The following is a 23,689-nucleotide window of genomic DNA, read 5'->3' as shown; positions in this document are numbered from 1 at the left end:
ACATTGGCCCAGAACTTCGGGTCTCCACGGGTGAGTACGCACAGGGTACTCACCCGTAGGCCCACTGGAAGTGCCGGTTTCCTGCATGCACTGCACATGCGCGGGAAACCGGCACTTCCGTTCCCCTGAAAGCAGGGGTTCAGAGTTCGAACGCGTGCGCAGGAGAGGCTGCGCGTGCGCATCGAACGTACGTTTTTTTTCCAGGTTTTCCCGGGAGGGTAAGTCTCCAGCAGTTACACTTTTAAAAAGCAGTCGCAAGGCCTGCTTTTTACAAGGTAAGTGGTGAATTAATTAAAATTAAAACTTTTTTCCACAGGTTTATTATTTTAAAATATTTTAAAGCAAGGTAAGTTTATTTTTAGCCCCGTTAGAAAATAAAATTATTTTTTTCAAAAATTTAAATTATTGTTTAAAATAGTTATTTCATGTAATTTATAGTTTATTTTAAAAATGTGATTTAAAAAAAAAATTTATTTGAAGATTTAGTGATGTTTTGGTGCCAGTAATATTTATAAGTTTTGACAGGTCTTCTTGTCAAACTTATGAATGAAGCATTCCCTGCTACCATTGGCTCTCCATGGCCCACGTGATCCCAGGGGACACATCGAACTAACTGCGCCCCTGGGATACGCAAGCACTGCACGCCAGCAGTTGGAGCAGGCCCAGGATCGGAATTCCATGCAGGCCCACAGCTCAATGGCCGGCACGCAAGGTAAGTGCAGGTCGGGGGCTTACACCTGCGGGAAGCCTCCGACCCGAATTTCTGGGCCATTAGTTTCTGAAGGGAGGATCAAAGTATTTGGGTTCAATCGGAAAGCCAGCATCTCTGTGATGCAGTTACAGAAAAGTGCAAACTATGGTGTATCTCACTATGTAGCAGGAAATGGAAGAGACAGCAGGGAGGGCAGACTACGCTAACAAAGAATAAACTACCTAGGACATGACATTTCCATTCCAGATATATGCTTGTAGCCAGTCATGCACCTAACAATAATCCTGGGGCATACATCAATCAAAAGGGCTACAACGCCAAATGGTATCTGACCAGCATGAAAATCATTTTGCATGATTTTAATATTGAGGCAATCCAATATCATTGAACTATTTGAAGAAGCTGAAAAGCTGGCTCTTGGTAGGCAAGAGCTATACTATGCCCTGGAGTTTGACACCTCTGCTTAACCCCTGTTTGTTTTCCAGCAAAGCTGCAGTAATGCATATCCACAGACCTGGATGCTGAACAGCCCATCAGATGTTTAGATCATTCAGTGTGGCGAGGGATGTCTTCCCATATTCCCCACTGGAGATGGGCAAAATTGTTACAGTACAACATTACCACAGGCAGAGGGTAGAAGGAGGGGCAGCAGATTGACCTGGTGACAGGGGGGCAGCAGGAAGACCCAGTGCCAATACAGACACCAGCATAAGGACTGGGTGCCAACGCATTGATATAAGGACTGGGTGCTAAAAGTCATTAGCACAAGGACTTAGTGCTAATAGGCATTCATACAGTCTAGGCGCTAACAGGCTTTGATAGAAAGACGAGGTGCTAACATGCATTGATGTAAAAACTAAATGCTAACATAGGCATCAAGCTTTAATACTAAAGTGCTATTGGAATGCAAATGACAAGAGCTGGATGGTATGTGGCTGCTGGTTATTGAGTGCGGTGGAAAATTCAATATCACATGATTAGTCAATGGACTTTCCTTGGGGATTATTTGCAAACACCTGGGAGATGTGATCTGAGATTATTTTAAATATCTGAGAGAACAAACTGCTACTACCTGTCAAGAAAAGTGTTGCTGTGGCTTATTATAAAATACTTTGAAAGTAGTTTTGGTGTGGTAATGGTAAGAATTGTGCGTAGGGTCATACCTTTAATAATAATTAAAATGAGTAGTGTATTGTGTTATCTGGTTACTTTAAGATTATAGATTTATCAGTTATGGGGAAATGTCACATTAATATCACTACATTTTCAGAACTTTCTTTTTTTGCCAGTTTGAGTATTATTTTGTGAAACATCAAGCATAATTGAAAAAATACATCTACATTTTAAACTATTGTGTAAACGATTTTTATTCACTATTCTTTGTATAACCAAAGCTCAAAGACTGTGATATAACAATACTTGGGATTTGTTTGAGAAGCAGTCCCATGAGCAGGAAGCTAGATGACCTTCATCCTTCTGAAGGTGCAGTGGATTAGACACTGACCTTTCACATCTGGGACCTGGGTTCAGGTGCAGCCCAAACTGATGAACGTCCCTCTGTCTGCTGGCTGTAAGAGGACTGTGCAGAGTGAGTTTGAATCGTGCCAATTCAGATCTTGGGTTGCATAGGCTCGAGCTGGAAATCTCACTTACAGTGCTGGTGTGGGGAATGGAAAAAATGTTGCACTGGTGCAGTACGGCATGCTGTTCTGAGGGTGGGAGCTGTGAAATGTTGTTGGGGAAGAGTAGATTAAGCTTCACTCTGCTATACCCAACCTGGGGGGTTCTTGATGCTGCCACTGGGTGCCTGAAATGAGAAGAGTTCCAACACTACAAACCCTCACCTTAATAAACTTAAAAATAAAACATACTGAATACAATAAAGACCGTCCTGCTCCATAATGCTACTGTAGAAGAAGTATATACCTGCATTGTGGACTTGGGTCCTTGTCTGACCTATGAACATATTTTCACAGTGATTTAGGCTGTCACTTAGTCCTTAATTATTGTTGGTCTCTTTCCCATGCCATTTGTAAACCTACATTGAAATGTAGAAGAATGCAAAAGCAGATTATGCCCTTAATGCATCATGTTCTGTACCTAAACTGATTATAATTATATGGTATATTTGTATATAGTAATACAGAATGTTATTTGTGTTGGATTTATGACTAATGATAATTATGTTAATTTTTTTAAATAACCAAAACAGGATTAGCTCTCTTAGTCTCTCTTCATAGCTCATTTATTTTAAACCTACAATACTGTTCATGCTATCCTTTCTGGAGCTTTTCCTGTGCCTCCATCTCTGTGTAACTATGGTCACAGTCTGTGGTTTCACCAGTACTTTATAACATGCCAGTGTTGCTTCCTTAAGCTTTGTGGAAAGAGTACCGAAAGGGAGCGATTAGAAGCAGAAGCATCAATATTCGATACTGGGGAGTGGGAGGGTACAGCATTTTCACCAGACCTTCTCTATGCACTTTCCTGGCTGCCAGTATAAATCCATTGAAGAACAGGTTGGACCAACCACCTGGAGTGCTGCACTGTCGGAGGTGCCGTCTTTCGGATGAGACGTTAAACCGCGGCCCCGTCTGCTCTCTCAGATGGACATAAAAGATCCCATGGCACTATTTTGAAGAAGAGCAGGGGAGTTATCCCCAGTGTCCTAGCCAATATTTATCCCTCAACCAACATAACAAAAACAGATGATCTGGTCATTATCACATTGCTGTTTGTGGGAGCTTGCTGTGCATAAATTGGCTGCTGCGTTTTCCACATTACAACAGTGACTCCACTTCAAAAGTACTTCATTGGCTGTAAAGTGCTCTGGGACAGCCGGTGGTCATGAAAGGCGCTATATAAATGCAAGCCTTTTCCTTTGCCCTCAGTGGAGGAGATATGTGACTTGGTGGATCCAACAATGAGCAATGAGGGAACAAAAATGTGTAAAAATTACATTAAAAGGAAGAGTGAAAAACAAACTATACAGAAAGGAAAGGTCACAGAAAGAATATAAAAAGAAGAAAAAGAAATTTTATGGCTACAATAACTTGCATTCATATAGAACTTTTAATGATGTAAAATGTCCCAAGGCACTTCACAGGAACATTATCAGACAAAATGTGACACTGAGTCACATAAGGAGATATTAGGACAGGGGACCAAAAACTTGGTTAAAGAGGAGCATCTTAAAGGAGGAGAGAGAGAGGTGGAGAGGCTTGGGGAGGAAATTCCAGAGTTTAGGTCCCAGGTATCTAAAAGCACGGCCGCCAATGGTGGAGTGATTAAAATTGGGAATGCGCAAGAGGGCAGAATTGGAGGAGCGCCGAGATCTCGGAGGGTTGTAGGGCTGGAGGAGATTACAGATAGGGAGGGGTGAGGCCATGGAGGGATTTAAAAACCAGGATGAGAATTTTTAAATCGAGGCTTTGCCGGACCGGACCTAATGTAAGTCAGCGAGCACAGGGGCAGTGGGTGAACGGGACTCGGTGTGAGTTAGGACACAGGCAGCAGAGTTTTGGATCAATTCAAGTGTGTGGAGAACGTAGAAAAGAAAAATAGCAAGTTACATAGTGTGCAGGAAAGAAAAAGGCAGAAAGGGGAAGGGTGGAAAGTAAGCATAGAGTGAAGAAAGGGAAGAAGTGATCCAAAGAAGAACGGAGGAAGGCGAGTGTGCAGAAGGATCAGGTAGATTTTTTGAATGGATAAAGTAGAAAGGGATGTGTAATGTATGGAAAGGGAAGTGTGTGGAAATGAATGTGAACAGTATGAAAAGGGAAATGCAGAATGGAGGAGGGGAAATAAACCATATTGAAAGAAAGAATCCAAAAAGTAAGCAAGGAGAGCGGAAAAAGAGCAGAAAGAGGATGGTTCAAAAGAAAGTTAAAGGAAAGATTCATGGAAAGGCTTGAGATCCTAAAGAGTGGTGGGGAAGGTGAAAATTATGAAATTGATAAAGAGAAGAGGGTTGAAGGAGCAGCACATGGAATGGGAAGCAAAGAAAATGAGATGGTGGAAAAAGGAGAACCATGAACACTGTAAAGTAAGGGAGAAATGGAAGATGGAGAGCACATCTAGGAATTTCAAAGGATGTGACTGATGTCTATGATTTTCAGTAACATATGAATTGGTGAATGATGCCTCCATATTTAATTCCACAGGACCAGGAGAAAGAGTATGTCGGGTTTGCAACATTACCCAGCCAGGTTCATCGCAAGTCAGTCAAGAAAGGGTTTGATTTCACGCTACTGGTGGCAGGTAAAACAGTTTGTTACCGTAGGATTTTGTTTATTACCATAACAGTAGACCTCAGTCCAATACGGTCCAATAATGCCAGTAATACCATGGTAATACCAGGCCCCTGCTCTGGCAATACCACATATCCTACTTATCTGATAAAACCACACATTCTGCTCTGATACCAGCCGCACTAATCTGGTAAAACCCCGCTCTGACAATACCAAACACTCCACTCTGATAAAAACAGGCACCCCGCTCTGATAATACCAGACACACCAATCTGGTAAAACCAGGCACCCCGCTCTGGCAATACCACATATCCCACTTTGGCAATACCAGGTCCCAATCTCTAATAAGACCAGGCACTCTGCTCTGGTAATACCAGACACCCCATCATGGTAATTTCAGACATGTCTATCTGGTAATGACTGGCGCTGTTACAGTGCACATATGTGACAGTGTACTGAGACCATGTACAGCACTGTCATCAACAGCTGGCCCAATACCATGAGCGAGCAGTACCACCTTTCGAGACACTGAGAGCTACCTGCAGTGGTGGTTCCCCTCAGCACCCCAGAGGCTGTTGCAACAATGTAAATGCTGCCTCCCATAGCACGACTACCAGTTTATTCTGGCTATGGGCAGGTTGAGTAATTCATCCCAGCCATACAAGGCAACAACGCAGCTTCCCAATCACTGGGCACACAAACCTTCCCAACCATAGGGAGGGTTCAGCAGACAGAAAATAAAGTCACACATCACAGTTTTCAAACAACTGTACATGTGAAACTGTCTCTTTTAGCCAAGTTTCAGCTGTTTCAAATTCAATTAATAAGGCATCGTAGGCAGTATGCCCTAGTGCTAAATAAACCAGACTAGAGTTATACAATAAGTCCTGAATAATCTTGTTTGGACCTGTATGCCTAGTCCTAAATAAGCCAGACATGCATAATAGGCCCGAAATAAACCAGACATATATGAAAGATCCTAAATAAACCAGACATGCATAATAGGCCCTAATAAACCGGATCTGTATAATAAGCCCTAATAAACCGGACCTGTATAATAGGCCCTAATAAACCGGACCTGTATAATAGGCCCTAATAAACCAGACCTGTATAATAATTCCTAATAAACCGGACCTGTATAATAGGCCCTAATAAACCGAACCTGTATAATAGGCCCTAATAAACTGGACCTGTATAATAGGCCCTAATAAACCGGACCTGTATAATAGGCCCTAATAAATCGGACCTGTATAATAGGCCCTAATAAACCGGACCTGTATAATAGGCCCTAATAAACCGGACCTGTATAATAGGCCCTAATAAACCGAACCTGTATAATAGGCCCTAATAAACTGGACCTGTATAATAGGCCCTAATAAATCGGACCTGTATAATAGGCCCTAATAAACCGGACCTGTATAATAGGCCCTAATAAACCAGACCTGTATAACAGGCCCTAAACCAGATCCAAAAGTGTTATCCAAAGTAAGCTAGCTTAGAGCTGTAAGATTAGTCCAAAATGTTTATCAGCTCAAATCTGACCCATTTGTATTTTTGCTTCCTTTCAGGAGAATCGGGCCTTGGGAAATCGACCCTGGTCAACAGCCTTTTCCTCACAGACCTGTACAAGGAGAAGAAGTTCCTCAATACAGAAGGTCAGATTCAGGCTACATCAGGACAATCTGTTTGTACTATTGCTTTGTTGAACTAGTCTGATTGAACTCCAGTATTCCGACAGCAATGGGAATGGGAGAGTCAGCATTTAGTAAGATCAGCTGCTTTAGAAAATATCATTGCTGTTAAATATTGGAAACAGGAAATGTTATAGATCTCTGTTATCTCTCAATCAAACTCTTAGGGTAATATTTTTTGGGAACAGTACCACTACTGGTTGTGGTAAAATAGCACCAACCTCCTGTTCCCTGTCCTTCACACTGTGGACAACTGGCACTCAGGCAGGTCCAGTTTCTAAGAGGATTTTTTTTTATTCGTTCCTGGGATGTGGCCATTGTTGGTAAGGCCAGCATTTATTGCCCATCCCTAATTGCCCTCTATTGGTGGTCATAGAATCATAGAATGGTTACAGCACAGAAGGAGGCCATTCGGCCCGTCAAGCCCGTGCCGGCTCTCTGCAAGTGCACTTCAGCTAGTCCCACTCCCCCGTCATTTCCCCGTAGCCCTGCAAATGTTTTTCCTTCAGGTACTTATCCAATTCCCTTTTGAAAGCCACAATTGAGTCTGCCTCCACCACCCTTTCAGACAGATCTTAACCACTCGCTGTGTAAAAAGTTTTTTCTTACGTCGCCTTCGGTTCTTTTGCCAATCACCTTAAATCTGTGTCCTCTGCTTCTCGACCCTTCTGCCAATGGGATCAGTTTCCCTCTATCTACTCTGTCTAGATCCCTCATGATTTTGAACCCCTCTATCAAATCTTCTCTCAACCTACTCTGCTCCAGGAGAACAACCCCAGCTTCTCCAGTCTATCAACGTTAACTGAAGTCCCTCATCCCTGGAATCATTCTCATAAATCTTTTCTTCACCCTCTCTAAGGCCTTCACATCCTTCCTAAAGTGCGTTGTCCAGAATTGGACACAATGCTGCAATTGAGATCGAACCAGAGTTTTATAAAGGTTCACCATAACTTCCTTGCTTTTGTATTCTGTGCCTCTATTTATGAAGCCCAAGATCCCGTATGCTTTTTAACCGCTTTCTCAACCTGCCCTGCCACCTTGAATGATTTGTGTACATATACCCCCAGGTCTCTCTGTTCATGCACCCCCTTTAGGATTGTACCCTTTAGTTTATATTGCCTCTCCTCGTTCTTCCTACCAAAATGTATCACTTCGCACTTTTCTGCGTTAAATTTCATCTGCCACGTGTCTGCCCATTTCACCAGCTTGTCTATCTCTTCCCGAAGTCTATCATTATCCTCCTCACTGTTCACTATACTTCCAAGTTTTGTGTCATCTTCAAATTTTGAAATTGTATCCTGTACACTCAAGTCTAAGTCATTAATATATATCAAGAAAAGCAGTGGTCCTAGTACCGACCCCTGGGGAACACCACTGTATACCTTCTTCCAGTCATAATCATTCACCACTACTCTCTGTTTCCTGTCACCTACCCAATTTCGTATCCATGCTGCCACTGTCCCTTTTATTCCATGGGCTTCAACTTTGCTGGCAAGCCTATTATGTGGCACTTTATCAAACACCTTTTGGAAGTCCATGTACACCACGTTAACCGCATTACCCTCATCAACCCTCTCTGTTACCTCATCAAAAAACTCGATCAAGTTAGTTAAACACGATTTGCCTTTAACAAATCCATGCTGGCTTCTCTTAATTAATCCACACTTGTCCAAGTGACTGTTAACTTTGTCCCTGATTACCATTTCTAAACGCTTCCCCACTACTGAGGTTAAATTGACTGGCCTGTAGTTGCTGGGTTTATCCTTACACCCTTTTTTGAACAAGGGTGTAACATTTGCAATTCTCCAGTCCTCTGGCACCACCCCCGTATCTATGGAGGATTGGAAGATTATGGCCAGTACCTCCGTGATTTCCTCCTTAACTTCCCTTAGTATCCTAGGATGCATCCCATCCGATCCTGGTGACTTATCAACTTTAAGTACAGACAGCCTTTCTCGTACCTTCTCTTTATCAATTTTTATCTGATCCAGTATCTCAACTACCTCCTCTTTCACTATGACTTTGACAGCATCTTCTTCCTTGGTGAAGACCGATGCAAAGTACTCATTTAGTACCTCAGCTATGCCCTCTGCCTCCATGTGTAGGTCTCCTTTTTGGTCCCTAACCGGCCGAATGGCCTACTCCTGCTCCTATCTTCTATGTTTCCTCTTACTACCCGTTTATTATTTATATGCCTACAGAAGACTCTTGAATTCCCCTTTATGTTAGCCACCTGTTAGGTGGTGAGCCACCTTCTTGAACCGCTGCAGTCCGTGCGGTGAAGGTACTCCCATAGTGCTATTAGGGAGGGAGTTCCAGGATTTTAACCCAGCGATGATGAAAGATCGGCGATATCCTTCCAAGTCAGGACTTGGGGAGCAACTTGGAGGCAGTGCTGTTCCCATGTGCCTGCTGCCTTTGCCCTTCTAGGTGGAAGAGGTCGCGGGTTTGGGAGGTGCTGTCGAAGAAACCTTTGTGAGTTGCTGCAGTGCATCTTGTAGATGGTACACACTGCAGCCACGGTACACTGGTGGTGGAGTGAGTGAATGATTAAGGTGGTGGATGGGGTGCCAATCAAGTGGGCTGCTTTGTTCTGGACGGCGTCGAGCTTCTTGAGTGTTGTTGGAGCTGCACTCATCCAGGCAAGTGGAGAGTATTCCACCTGACTTGTGCCTTTTAGATGGTGGAAAGGCTTTGGGGAGTCAGGAGGTGAGACACTCGCCGCAGAATACCCAGCCTCTGACCTGCTCTTGTTGCCACAGTATTTATGTGGCTGGTCCAGTTAAGTTTCTGGTCAATGGTGACCCCCCAGGATGTTGATGGTGGGGTATTCGGCGATGGTAATTCCTTTGAATGTTAAGGGGCAGTGGTTAGACTCTCATTTGTTGGAGATAGTCATTGCCTGGCACTTGTGTGGCGCGAATGTTAGTTTCCACTTATCAGCCCAAGCCAGAATGTCGTCCTGGTCTTTCTGCATGCAGGCATGGACTGCTTCATTATCTGAGGAGTTGCGAATGGAACTGAACACTGTGCAGTCGTCAGTGAACATCCCTACATCTGATCTTATGATGGAGGGAAGGTCATTGATGAAGCAGCTGAAGATGGTTCAGCCTAGGTAGATACAAAAGGCTAAAGACGGAGGAAGCCCTAGAGGAGCACAAAAAGTGCAGGGGGATACGTAAAAAAGAAATTAGGAGATCAAGGAGGGGCCATGAAATAACACTGGCGAGCAAAATAAAGGAAAATCCGAAGATGTTTTATAAGTATATTAAGGGTAAGAGGATAACTAGGGAAAAAATAGGGCCCATTAGGGACAAAAGTGGCAATCTGTGTGTGGAGCCGGAAGATGTAGGAGGGGTTCTAAATGAATTTTTTGCATCTGTTTTCACTATGGAGAAGGACGATGTAGACATAGAAATAGGGCGGGGGGACTGTGATATGCTCGAACATATTAACATCGAGAGGGAGGAGGTATTGGCGGTTTTAGCTGGCCTAAAAATGGATAAATCCCCAGGCCCGGATGAAATGTATCCCAGGCTGCTGTGTGAGGCAAAGGAGGAGATTGCGGGGGCTCTAACACATATATTCAGGACCTCTCTGGCCACAGGGGATGTGCCAGAGGACTGGAGAACCGCTAATGTAGTACCATTATTCAAGAAGGGGAGTAGGGAAAAACCGGGGAACTACAGGCCAGTGAGCCTAACATCAGTGGTAGGAAAATTATTGGAAAAAATCCTGAGGGACAAAATTTGTCTCCACTTGGAGAGGCAAGGATTAATCAGGGATAGTCAACATGGCTTTGTCAAAGGAAGATCATGTCTGACTAATTTGATTGAATTTTTTGAGGGGGTGACTAGGTGTGTGGATGAGGGTAACGCAGTGGATGTGGTATACATGGATTTCAGTAAGGCCTTCGATAAAGTCCCGCACAGGAGACTGGTCAAGAAGGTAAGAGCCCATGGAATCCAGGGTGCCTTGGCACATTGGATACAAAACTGGCTTAGTGGCAGAGGGCAGAGGGTGATGGTCGAAGGTTGTTTTTGTGACTGGAAGCCTGTGGCCAGTGGGGTACCACAGGGATCGGTGCTGGGTCCCTTGCTGTTTGTGGTCTACATTAATGACTTGGATATGAATGTAAAGGGTATGATCAGTAAGTTCGCGGATGATACAAAAATTGGTAGGGTGGTAAATAGCGAGGAGGGTAGCCTCAGTCTGCAGGACGATATAGATGGGTTGGTCAGATGGGCGGAACAGTGGCAAATGGAATTTAACCCGGAAAAGTGCGAGGTGATGCACTTTGCGGGGACTAACAAGGCAAAGGAATACACAATGAATGGAAAGACCCTAGGCAAGACGGAGGGTCAGAGGGATCTGGGCGTGCAAGTACACAGATCCCTGAAGGCGGCGGAACAGGTGGATAAGGTGGTAAAAAAGGCATATGGGATACTTGCCTTCATTAGCCGAGGCATTGAATATAAGAGCAAGGAGGTTATGATGGAGCTGTATAAAACACTGGTTAGGCCACAGCTGGAATACTGTGTGCAGTTCTGGTCGCCACACTACAGGAAGGATGTGATCGCATTAGAGAGGGTGCAGAGGAGGTTCACCAGGATGTTACCAGGGCTGGAGCACTTCAGCTATGAAGAGAGACTGGGCAGATTGGGTTTGTTTTCCTTGGAGCAGAGGAGGCTGAGGGGGGACATGATTGAGGTGTACAAAATTATGAGGGGCATAGATAGGATGGATGCTGAGGAGCTTTTTCCCTTAGTAGAGGGGTCAATAACTAGGGGGCATAGATTCAAGGTAAAGGGCGGGAGGTTTAGAGGGGATTTGAGAAAGAACTTTTTCACCCAGAGGGTGGTTGGAGTCTGGAACTCACTGCCTGAAAGGGTTGTGGAGGCAGAAACCCTCACAACATTTAAGAAGCATTTGGATGTGCACTTGAAATGCCATAGCATACAAGGCTACGGGCCAAATGCTGGAATATGGGATTAGATTAGGCAGGGCTTGATGGCCGGCGCGGACACGATGGGCCGAAGGGCCTCTATCCGTGCTGTATTACTCTATGACTCTATGACACTGCCCTGAAGAACTCCTGCAGCGAAGTCCTGGGGCTGTGATGATTGGCCTCCAACAACCACAACCATCTTCCTTTGTGCTAGGTATGACTCCAGCCAATGGAGAGTTTTCCCCCTGATTCCCATTGACTTCAATTTTACTAGGGCTCCTTGATGCCACACGCGGTCAAATGCTGCCTTGATGTCAAGGGCAGTCACTCTCATCTCACCTCTGGAATTCAGCTCTTTTGTCCATGTTTGGACTAAGGCTGTAATGAGATCTGGAGATCTGGAGCCGAGTGGTCCTGGCAGAATCCAAACTGGGCATCGGTGAACAGTTTATTGGTGAGTAAGTGTCGCTTGATAGCACTGTTAATGACACCTTCCATCACTTTACTGATGATTGAGAGTAGACTGATGGGGCAGTAATTGGCTGGATTGGATTTGTCCTGCTTTTTGTGGACAGGACATACCTGGGCAGCTTTCTACGTTGTTGGGTGGATGCCAATGTTGTAGCTGTACTGGGGCAGCTTTTCTAGAAGCGTAGCTAGTTCTGGAGCACAAGTCTTCAGCACGACCGCCGGATGTTGTCGGGGCCCACAGTCTTTGCTGTATCCAGTGTGCTCAGCCATTTCTTGATATCACGTGGAGTGAATCGAATTGGCTGAAGACTGGCTTCTGTGATGGTGGGGACCTCAGGAGGAGGCCGAGATGGATCATCGTCTTGGCACTTCTGGCTGAAGATGGTTTCAAATGCTTCAGCCTTATCTTTTGCACTCATGTGCTGGGCACCGCCATCATTGAGGATAGGGATGTTAGTTGTTTAATTTCCACCACCATTCACGACTGGATGTGGCAGGACTGCAGAGCGCTGATCTGATCCATTGGTTGTGGAATCGCTTAGCTCTGTCTACAGCACATTGCTTCCGCTGTTTAGCGTGTAGTCCTGTGTTGCAGCATCCCCAGGTTGGCACCTAATTTTTAGGTACGCCTGGTGCTGCTCCTGGCATGGTCTTCTACACTCCTCAATGACCCAGGCTTGATGGTAATGGTAGAGTGAGAGATACCGGGGTTAGAAATTTTAGTGGAATACAATTCTGCTGCTGCTGATGGCCCACAGCGCCTCATGGATGCCAGTTTTGAGCTGCTAGATCTGTTCTGAATCTATCCCATTTAGCATGGTGGTAGTGCCATACAACACAATGGAGGGTGTCCTCAGTGTGAAGACAGGACTTCGTCTCCACAAGGACTGTGCGGTGGTAACTGTTGTCATGGACAGCTGCATCTGCGACAGGTAGATTGGTGAGGACGAGGTCAAGTAGGTTTTTCCCTCGTGTTGGTTCACTCACCACCTGTCGCAGGCCCAGACTGGCAGTTATGTCCTTCAGGACTCGGACAGCTCGGTCAGTAGCGGTGCTACCGAGCCACTCTTGGTGATGGACATTGAAGTCCCCCACCCAGAGTACATTCTGTGCCCTTGCTACTCTCAGTGCTTCTTCCAAGTGGTGTTCAACATGGAGGAGTACCGATTCACCAGCTGATGGAGGGCGGTAGGTGGTAATCAGCAGGAGGTTTCCTTGCCCATGCTTGACCTGAAGCCATGAGACGTCATGGGGTCTGGAGTCAATGTTGAGGACTCCCAGGGCCACCCCCTCCTGTGTCAGTGATACTCAGTTAGTGTGCTGACAGTGGACGCTGTTCCCCTAATCCTGCATGATGAGACAATAAAATTCAAAGCAGTGTCATCTGGCATTTCTGTCCAGTTGGCACTTCATGTAACGAATGGACTGGAACCATTGAACCATGACGTTGAATATTATTTGTTCTTACAGTCTGAAATAGGAGCACCGTATTTTGTAAAGGACTTGTTGATTAATTTTCTGCTCATCAAGATGAGGAATAATCGTCAGGGAAATGAGCACATTTGGAGCTCACAGTGTCAGCATCAATCTCTCTCAGATAGGTTATAATACGATAGATGCAGAATAAAGCTGCGTCCACTCTGCCCAATAACACATCTCAGTCCCAAACTCAGAAGAGCCCCCGCTATCGCACCAATCGTTCTATCTCCATTCCCCACAGCAGCTATCCTGTGGGCTCTGACTAAGATTGCCAGTATCATGTTGAATTAGTGCCAGTTTTGTGCACTGGCCCATTCATTAAAGAATTGGATTGAGACTTCCCAAGCTCACTTCATGTGGGGGTGTACAGCCAACAGAAGGAAGAAACTTTAATCTCCTCAGTCCGGACTGGATTCGGACCCCAGTCTCAGTCCGGACTGGATTCGGACCCCAGTCTCAGTCCGGACTGGATTCGGACCCCAGTCTCAATGTGTCGACGTTTTATTTAAATATGTCTGAAACGGAATTAAGTGACTTCACTTCAAATCAAACAAAGGTCTTTATTCATAAAATAAGGACATTACATTCTATGGATTAAGTATTGTCCTCATCGTTGAATTTTACAAGGTTTAACTGCTGCACTAACCCAGACTTCATTTTCTATCCAGAGAGGATCACCCAGACTGTTGATATCACCAAACATTCAGTGGAAATTGAGGAGAAGGGAGTTCGACTTCGGCTCACAATTGTGGACACACCGGGATTTGGTGATGCTGTCAATAACCAAGAATGGTACATGGAACCGGCCATAAGATATAAGCTTTAATAGAATAATTTAAGGCTAGATGGAACAAACACTGACTTGAGCGTTCAAAGACTGCAAGCTCCCCAGTGGGTAAAGCCACAGCCTGGTGCAGTGCTGACTGTACAAACTTGAAGGTCCAGGTTCGATTCCTGTTCTGTGCTGACTTAGCTGATCTTCAGCTGGGACAGATCAAGGGGTGCTGCAGTTGGCCTCAGTGCCCTGGGTTAGGGAGGAGAAAACCTGATCGCTATCTCTCTGGTACAAAGTGCACGCCTGTGGACACTGGGTGAGAATCAGATCAGCGTCACTGTGATGCCTCCCATGTTGGTATAACCTGCAGGGACTCGCTGCCTATACTCACACATGAAAAATGGTTACATAGTTGAGGCACTGTAGGATTACCACCACCTCTGGAACTGTGCCCCAGCAGGAACCTGTACCTTCAGGAGAGGGGGGAGTAAGTTGACCCAACATTCCCCACTCCCCCTCTCCTCCCACCCCCAACCAGCCCACAAAATAAATGAATAACGATTGCAGTTAGATGATGTGGCAGTGCAGTGCACTCTGCTCCACAGTGGTGTGCAAGTGTTGCCCCTCCGTGCCCCATCTAGTGAGTTCCCAATCTAGCCCATTCTGTCAAAGGAACTGTGGGTGACCCACCTCTCTCGCACCGTGCGTATCTCTCTTAAGATTCAAGAGGCTTTTGAGAAAGTTCCCTGCCTATCTCCTGAAGCCAGGAGTAGACATCCTGTCCTCATATTGTGGGTTTGCTCAATGTTTCAGCTGGTATGGTATTAAGTAATGAAAAGGATTAAGAAAATATTGAGAATTAAATCGGGGCCATTAACCCATCAGAGAATCCTGGGCATTTTGTCAGTGTGGCTACAACTCAATAATGAGAAGATGGGACTTATTTTATTTCTGCCTGTATAAGTAGGGATAGTGGCCTGTGGCAGAGCATAGAGAAGCCAAGTCTGTATTGAGTGCAGATCAAACAAGGGAAGTTGGCAGTGTGCCCTGACTTTCTCACAGAGCAGGAGGAAACTGAATCACACAAATGGCTAGGAGGGGAACTTGGTGCAAATTGGGCAAAAAGAGGAACACAGAAACATATTGGAGAACAAATGCTGAGAAGGAGGTTGGCTGGCAAGTTAGGTGTGTATTGGGAACTAGATGATGATGTATGAGATTAAAATCTGCGTTCATCCACTTGAATAATGGATAAACATTCAGAGATAATATGCCATTGGAAGTGAGTTTTTGTTACCGTCACTTCCCCATTGTAGTGTTACTGATCCCCTCCCTTATCGAATGGTGTCCCTTCACACCATGGTAGATTATCATTACTGTCATTACCCCTACCTCTGTAATATACCTGTCACTTGTCCTATCCTGCTGTGGTATAGTATTGTTCACATTCCTATTACTGCCTCATCCCCTCACATGAAATGGATTCATCTCTAGCCCCTCAAAAAGTTATGTTATTAATGCATGCCTTCCTTGTTTGTGTTATTAACGTTACTCCTCCCTCGATGGTACAGTGCTATTGATGTCCTACCATCCCCCAAGTTACTCTGTGTCACCATGGCCCAGAGCCATTGACCTTCACCATCCTCGATGGTACAGTGCTATTGATGTCCCACCATCCCCCAAGTTACTCTGTCACCATGGCCCAGAGCCATTGACCTTCACCATCCTCGATGGTACAGTGTTATTGATGTCCCACCATCCCCCAAGTTACTCTGTGTCACCATGGCCCAGAGCCATTGACCTTCACCATCCTCGATGGTACAGTGCTATTGATGTCCTACCATCCCCCAAGTTACTCTGTGTCACCATGGCCCAGAGCCATTGACCTTCACCATCCTCGATGGTACTGTGCTATTGATGTCCCACCATCCCTCAAGTTACTCTGTGTCACCATGGCCCAGAGCCATTGACCTTCACCATCCTCGATGGTACAGTGCTATTGATGTCCCACCATCCCCCAAGTTACTCTGTGTCACCATGGCCCAGAGCCATTGACCTTCACCATCCTCGATGGTACAGTGCTATTGATGTCCCACCATCCCTCAAGTTACTCTGTGTCACCATGGCCCAGAGCCATTGACCTTCACCATCCTCGATGGTACAGTGCTATTGATGTCCCACCATCCCCCAAGTTACTCTGTGTCTCCATGGCCCAGAGCCATTGACCTTCACCATCCTCGATGGTACAGTGCTATTGATGTCCTATCCCTGTGTAATGAAATCAATTGACATTTCCCTTCCCCAGTGGAATAGTGACACCCCAGGCCTCTTCAAAAGCACGGTGCTGTTAACATTGCCTCCTCTCCCATTGTATAGAGTTGTTAATGTTTTCCTTCTCCTCCCCCAAGTTATCTGTGAGGTTGTCCAGTGTAGCATCTTGTGAATCATTTTGTTCACATTCTCTCTCAGCTGGAAGCTGGTTGCCGATTACATCGACCAGCAGTTTGAGCAGTATTTTCGTGATGAGAGTGGTCTGAACAGGAAAAACATTATGGACAACCGAGTTCACTGCTGCCTTTACTTCATCTCTCCCTTTGGACACGGGTAAGCAGAAAGGTTTTAACAGCAGACCATATATTGCTGTCTCAGAGCTCCAGTCCAATGTGAGTGTTACTCCTGAAACTCAGCAATTTGCTGCACAATTAGAGCTCATTGAGAAGCTAAGAATCAGGGAACCTAGAATGTTATACTCTGCACGGTGAGGTGTATTAATGATGAGGAATGGATTCCTTTCCCATTTGAGACACCCAGGGGTAGATTTTCTGAGAGTCCACATCTGACAGGAGTCTCATTTGACTGAGTGCCAATCAGGCTCACAGGTCAGAGTGGCTGATTTGGAATGCTTCTGATTTGCCTGTCATGAACTTTAATGGACAGAAAATCAGGAGCATCCTGAAATGGGCTCGCTGAGTTCTGCACCCAATTCTCTGACTGGCCCTCCAGTCAAGCAAGAATCCCATTAGGTGAGGAGTCAGAAAATGTACTCTCTGGTGTCGTCTGCGAGCACTCCCCGGTCAGGTATCACATACTTAGTTAAAGGGGGTAAAGCTCTTGCGCAGGAAGTAAAAGCATTTACTGTGGACTCTAACCATTTAGTCTCCAGAGAAAAGTTCTGTGACGTTTCTCTCAGCCTCCCATGACAAATCAAGCAAAGCTAGAGAATATCTACCTGACCTTATACTACCTGCATTTTACATCCAAACCCATTTTCCCTCCTTGGTCCCATATGACATCTCCATTGTCCTAGTAGATGGGGAACTCATTGTTCCTCCCAATGTTAGCTTATCTGTATCCTGATCAGTCCCATTTCTAAACAGAGGTCCATCTGTTTCTTAAAGGTGTCAGAGTACCAGCAACTGTTTTATCTGAGTCCATTCCACATATCACCAGCTTTGTCTAACATAAAAAAATTCTAATCACTAGTCTCTTTCAGATTTGTTCATTTTCTATATTAAAGTCCTCCAGTTCTGTGTTTATAGTTGAAGTCGAGCTCCGCTCCAATGCCCTTACCCCAGTCAGGTAGCCAGCTGACATTCACTGCCTGTGAATGGTTGCGTGAATGAAGTACTGAGGTCCTACCTGTGTTATGGAACTGTACCCCAGCATGAAGAGGAAGAAATGGGAAGAAACAAACTACAAAAAGAGCTGGCACACCTACCAGGATAGCAACTGAATTTAGAATAGGTACAAGTTGAGGCAAATGAATGCTTTTGAAAATTGGCTTCTGAGGTGCTGAGACCATGAAACTATTAAGGCCGTTTTTCCAAATGCGCATGACCAACTCACCGGCCGTGCATTCTGGGCAATCACAGGTGTGCTTGCCACGATTAGTGGATGGAACGTCATGTGCAAAGTACCAGTGACTTTCCAACATGTGGTGGTGAGCGATGCTCCCTGCCAGTAATGCACTGTTACAAGTTTCGGCTCTGTACTAGATATTCTCTTGGACTCAGCATCGCCAGTATCTCCTATAAGGGGGTCCTGTGTCCCCTATAATCAGCAGTTTACATTTACTGGCTAATATCAAGTCAGATGATAGCGTGACCTGAAGGTCATAACAATGAAACTGATCGCTGTGTGAATTGGCTCATCCAATCTCACTCCTGGCCCCATGAGTGTTTCTCCGATCTTCCAGAAGGTGGACTGATACATACTCTAGTTAGACAAGCCCAATCGCAAATAAATAGGCTGATTGATTTTACAAGGAAAATGTGGACAAATAGAATAAATGTTACAGTATTTCATTCTAGTTCATAATATTCCTCATATCATAGAAAATATTGGCCCAGAAATTCGGGTCGGGGCTTCCCGCGGGTGCAAGCCCCCGACCTGCACTTACCTGGCACGCCGGCCGTTGAGCTGTGGGCCCCCGTGGAATTGCGATCCAGGGCCTGCTCCAACTACCGGCGTGCAGTGCTTGCGTATCCCAGGAGCGCAGTTAGTTCGATGCGTCCCCTGGGATCACGTGGGCCATGGAGAGCTAATGGTAGCAGGGAATGCTTCATTCATTAGTTTGACCTGTCAAACCTATAAATACTATAAGCCCCAAAACATCACTAAATCTTCAAATAATTTTTTTTTTAAATCACATTTTAAAATAAACTATAAATTACATGAAATAACTATTTTAAACAATAATTTAAATTTTTGAAAAAATTAATTACATTTTCTAACGGGGCTAAAAATAAACTTACCTTTCTTTAAAGTATTTAAAAATAATAAACCTGTGGAAAAAATGTTTTAATTTTAATTAATTCACCACTTACCTTGTAAAAAGCAGGCCTTGCGACTGCTTTTTATATGTCTAACTTCTGGAAACTTACCCTCCCGGAGAAACCTGCAAAAAAAAACGTAAGTTCGATGCGCACGCGCAGCCTCTCCTGCGCACGCGTTCGACTTCTGAACCCCTTCTTTCAGGGGAACGGAAGTTCCAGTTTCCCGCACATGCGCAGTGCATGCAGGAAACCGGCACTTCCATTGGGCTTACGGGTGAGTACCCCGTGCGTACTCACCCATGGAGACCCGAATTTCTGGGCCATTAAAGCTATCCTTCTTAAAAAAAAGAACGAGCTTGTATTTATATAGCGCCTTTCACAACCTCAGGACATCCCAAAGCTCGTTACAGCCAATGAAGTACTTGTTGAAGCGTAGTCGCTGTTGTCATATAGGGAAAAGCAAGATGTATACACGTTACTGACTAATATATGTACGGAACTAGTTTATACTAAACTGAGGAAGGGAATTCTCAGTGTCTGTGTCTGACTTTCATTCCAGATTACTTCAGATTCTTTGGCCCCGATATTTACGGGGAGAGAGGGTGCAGGGGAGCGCGGTAGCTGGGGGGGTGGGGAATCCTGGGGACTTGGAGGTTCTGCGAATTTAACAGCAGGACCTTGCTATCATTATTTTCTTCCGTTTCCTGGCCGACTACCAGGCAGGAAGGCCAACGGTAGGAGGCCACAGCCGGGGACCATCGGGGAACGGTCCTTAGCAATTGGGAAAGATCGGGGCTTGTAGTGGTGGGGAGGAGAACATCCGATCGCAGGGCAGGCGGCTCGAGATCGGGGGTTGGGGGGGTTTTCAGCCGGATTCTCCCATCTCCATTTAGCTGCCAGGCTTCCCGAGTCCTGGGGAACCCAGCCAGCAATTGTTAAATTTGAATCAGGCTCGCTACTGCACTGTGGGAGCCTGATTTAAATCCAGGCACACGCACGCCACGCTACCCGTAAAAATGGCGGGTTTGGATGCGTTCCCCGATTTTTTATTTTTAACCCTCTCCCGGCCGTTGGGGGGGGGGGGGGGGGGGGGTGGGTGTTACTATCGACCCCTTTGTTTTATTAGCTGACAAATTCCTAACTGCACACCAAAATCGCTGAGCATCAGCAGCTTGAGATATATACATAATAATAAATGTAAACTTTATATGTGGCGCTTAAGGCTCCATGGGACAATCCTAAAACCCATGAAGACAAAAAGCTTGGACACCCTAATCAATGTTGTGATAGGTTTTAGTTCAAACGTAGGTCTAAATAACTCTTACAAAACACAAATAACCTGACCTGAGCCTTTCTTGTGATTAAGCTTTGTTTGGTTTTGAAGGTTACGGCCGTTGGATGTGGAATTTATGAAGGCTGTACATGACAAGGTGAACATTGTACCGCTTCTTGCCAAAGCAGACACACTGACTCCTGCAGAGGTTACCAAAATGAAATCAAAGGTAATTGGATTGTTTACATCAGTCACAACAAGCACTGTGCTGTGGAGCAAACATCTGCAGCTCATTTTGCTTGTGATTCTCAAGGTAATTTATTCCACTGTTAAGTGGGAATGAATGGGAAAGGCTTGGTCTGTTCAGATTTCTGTAACCCTGGGGGAAGTTGTACTCTGGTCACTTAGCAATATCATAAATGTGTTTTGAAGTGTCAGCTTGGCTCAGTTGGAAGCTGTCTCACTGAGTCAGAAGATTGAGGGTTCAAGCTAGGGTTGACAACTCTGCACATATTCTTGGAGGCTTGATCACATGACATTTGGTTATATGGGCCCAGAAATTCGTGTCGGGGACTTCCCGCGGGTGCAAGCCCCCGACCTACACTTACATAGCGCGCCGGCAGTTGAAGCCTGGGCCTGCGTGGATTTCCTGTCTGTGGCCCGGTTCAGCTCCCGGCGCGCTGTGCTTGCGTGATCCAGCGGCGTACTTAGTGCGATGTGTTGGCTGGGATCACGTGAGCACTGGGCAACCAATCGGAGGATGCAAAAGTTCATTCATGAGTTTGACAGTAAGAACTGTCAAACTCATGAAAACTCCGGGCGCCCAAAACAGTACTTAAACTGGAAATAATTTTTTTTAAAACATCACACTATTTAAATGAACTATAAATAACTTTAAATAACTATTTTAAACAATAATTAAAATTTTTGAAAAAAATAATTTTATAAAAAATCAGGGCTAAAAATACACTTACCTTACTGTAAAGTCTTTAAAAATAATAAACCTGTGGAAAAAAAATTCTAATTTTAATTAATAGACCACTTACCTTTTAAAATTAAGTCCTTACGTCTGGTTTTTTAAATGTGTAAAAAGTAGAGGCCTTCCTTCACGCACGGGCAAACCTGGAAAAAAAAAGGAAGTTCAACGCTCACACGCAGACTCCTGCGCACACGCGTTCGACCTCTGAACCCCTTGGTTCAGAGGATCGGAAATGCCGGTTTCCCGCGCATGCGCTGTGCATGCAGAAAACCGGCAATTCCATCGGGCCCACGTGTGAGTACACGGTGTTTACTCGCGCGTTGGGACACTCATTTCTGGGCCATGATGTTTGATCACATAACAGTCAATCACGAGGCATTTGCCCTGCAATGCACTACATGTCTAATGAAAAGTCCCACCACAAACTTTAACCCGTCTTTTCTCTTTCAGATGCTGACCACCTTGTGCATTTCGGTCACTTTCTGTTTTATAGAATCATAGTACAGCACAAAAAGCGGCCATTCGGCCCATCGAGTCTGTGCCGGCTCTTTCGAAGAGCGATCCAGTTAGTCCCACTCTCCCGCCCCTTCCCCATATCCCTGCAATGTTTTCTCCTTCAAGTATTTATCCAATTCCCTTTTGAAGGCTACTATTGAATCTGTTTCCACCACCCTATCAGGCAGTGCATTCCAAATCCTAACCACTCGTTGTGCAAAAAAGTTTTTCCTCACGTCGCCTCTGGTCCTTTTGCCAGTCACCTTAAATCTGTGCCTCTGGTTATCGACCCTTCAGCCATTGGAAATAGTTTCTCTTTATTTACTCTATCTAAACCCTTCATGATTTTAAACGCCTCTATCAAATTTCCTCTTAGCCTTCTTTGCTCTAAGGTGGTGGTTTTGATTCTCCCTGGTGTGACGAAGACATTGATTGGCCAGTCAGGACTTCAGCTCGTGCCACGAGCACTGCTGCGCAGTGTGGTGCCATTCCTCTGGTGACCAGCAGGTGTCAATATCAGCTACAAATAAACCCCAATCACACAGCGGCCCGTCTCATCATCCCCCACAGCCTCAGTGTTTTTAGAACCACGATGGGTTTTGTACCCTCTGCCACACAGCCATAAAGCAGATTAATTTTGTAGCAGATAAAATATCTGGAATTAGAAAGCAGAATAACCTCAAATACTTGCCAGGTTCCGTTGATACTAAATGTAAATCGTAGTTACGACTGTCGCGTAGGCCCCGTGGTGGATTCAAGTCTTAAATCAGTTGAAAAACGTGTTGGAGTTTGCAGTAGTGTTGTAGAGCCGTCTTGATCCAGCTTTCCGATCGGATCTGGGAGGTATAATGGCCCGTAATTTCCGATAGGAGGCTTCCAGCGTGCGGATTCCTCCTATCGGAAAAAAATCTATGAACTTACCTGAGTGCGCCCAAGGTCCGCTCCTGGGCCTCTCCAAAGTTGAAATGCGCAGGGCCCACGTATCCCAGAAGCGCAGGCAGTTCGCAAACGTCCCTGGGATCACGTGGGCCAGGCCAGCCAATAGGAGAAGGGAATCTCCCTTCATACTTTTGACAGATAGACCTGTCAAATATATGAATGGAGATCACCCCAAATACACAGTAAAACAGTAAATAAATTTAAAAAATCATTGCGTTTTTAAAATGAGTTAAAATTACAATAAATTAAATATTTTAAACAAAAATGTAATTTTTTGAAAAAATAATTAAAGTTTTTTACAGGGCTAAAAATAAACTTACCTTTTTTAAAAGTATTTTAAAATTATAAATGAGTGAAAAAAAAATATTTTAAAAACTTTTTTCAACTCTTATGCTGGTAAAAGCAGTCCTTACGCTGCTTTTACCAGGCGTAAGATTTCTAAGGGTTTTCAGCGGGTGGAGATTGATATAAGAAAAAGGAGACTTACCATCAAGTAACTTTAAAGTAAGCTTTAAGTAACTTATAAACACACTATATACACAAGAGAGGTCTTTACCATGCCTCTGGTAGAAGCCTCTTACAATACTGAACAGACCAGTATTTATACCAGTCCAACAGGAAGTGACATATGACAGGAAGTGAGGTATGTACACAGTTCATAGTTCATAGTTCACAGGAAGTGATGACATAACTTCCCGGAAGTTATCATTTTTATCACATTCTTCCCTCCTGCAGGATTAGGAGGCTGTGGTCTACCTTTTGGTCCGCAGCCGCCGAACAAGGAAGAGTCGCACCCGTTTGGATTCCCGTCGTAGAGGGTCGCTGGTCCGCTTACATGCGGTTGGCCATTGGTCAGAGTCTGTGTGGCCTGGATTGCCCTGTGAAGGGTCGGGGAGATCATG

At 45.0% G+C, this 23,689-nt stretch overlaps 1 protein-coding gene and 1 long non-coding RNA gene across 11 annotated transcripts in view; one reads left to right on the top strand and one right to left on the bottom strand.

Moving 5' to 3' along the window:
* LOC147102126 (septin-5-like) overlaps positions 1-23,689 on the top strand; it is a 136,181-nt gene that overhangs the window by 52,457 nt on the left and 60,035 nt on the right. For all 9 annotated transcript variants that reach the window (XM_085964355.1, XM_085964354.1, XM_085964347.1 and 6 more), the window contains 5 exons: positions 4,876-4,972; positions 6,531-6,617; positions 14,220-14,343; positions 16,796-16,930; positions 20,486-20,603. In XM_085964355.1, the coding sequence (XP_085820481.1) occupies positions 4,876-4,972; positions 6,531-6,617; positions 14,220-14,343; positions 16,796-16,930; positions 20,486-20,603 (561 nt within the window). The remainder of the gene's footprint in view (positions 1-4,875; positions 4,973-6,530; positions 6,618-14,219; positions 14,344-16,795; positions 16,931-20,485; positions 20,604-23,689) is intronic.
* On the bottom strand, positions 2,062-22,839 carry LOC147102127 (uncharacterized). 2 transcript variants are annotated; one of them, XR_015073211.1, is made up of 3 exons: positions 22,540-22,839; positions 21,421-21,496; positions 2,062-2,750 (listed from the first exon to the last, which is right to left on the bottom strand). It is a non-coding gene; the product is annotated as an uncharacterized LOC147102127 (long non-coding RNA). The 2 variants fall into 2 exon arrangements; XR_015073210.1 differs by having other exon boundaries at positions 2,062-2,519; positions 22,540-22,824.

This window comes from Somniosus microcephalus, chromosome 22, assembly GCF_052327205.1.
Source record: "Somniosus microcephalus isolate GS21.2 chromosome 22, FLI_Smic_1.0, whole genome shotgun sequence".
In the NCBI taxonomy this organism is placed as follows: domain Eukaryota; kingdom Metazoa; phylum Chordata; class Chondrichthyes; order Squaliformes; family Somniosidae; genus Somniosus; species Somniosus microcephalus.
This window is presented reverse-complemented; position numbering and strand designations above follow the sequence as displayed.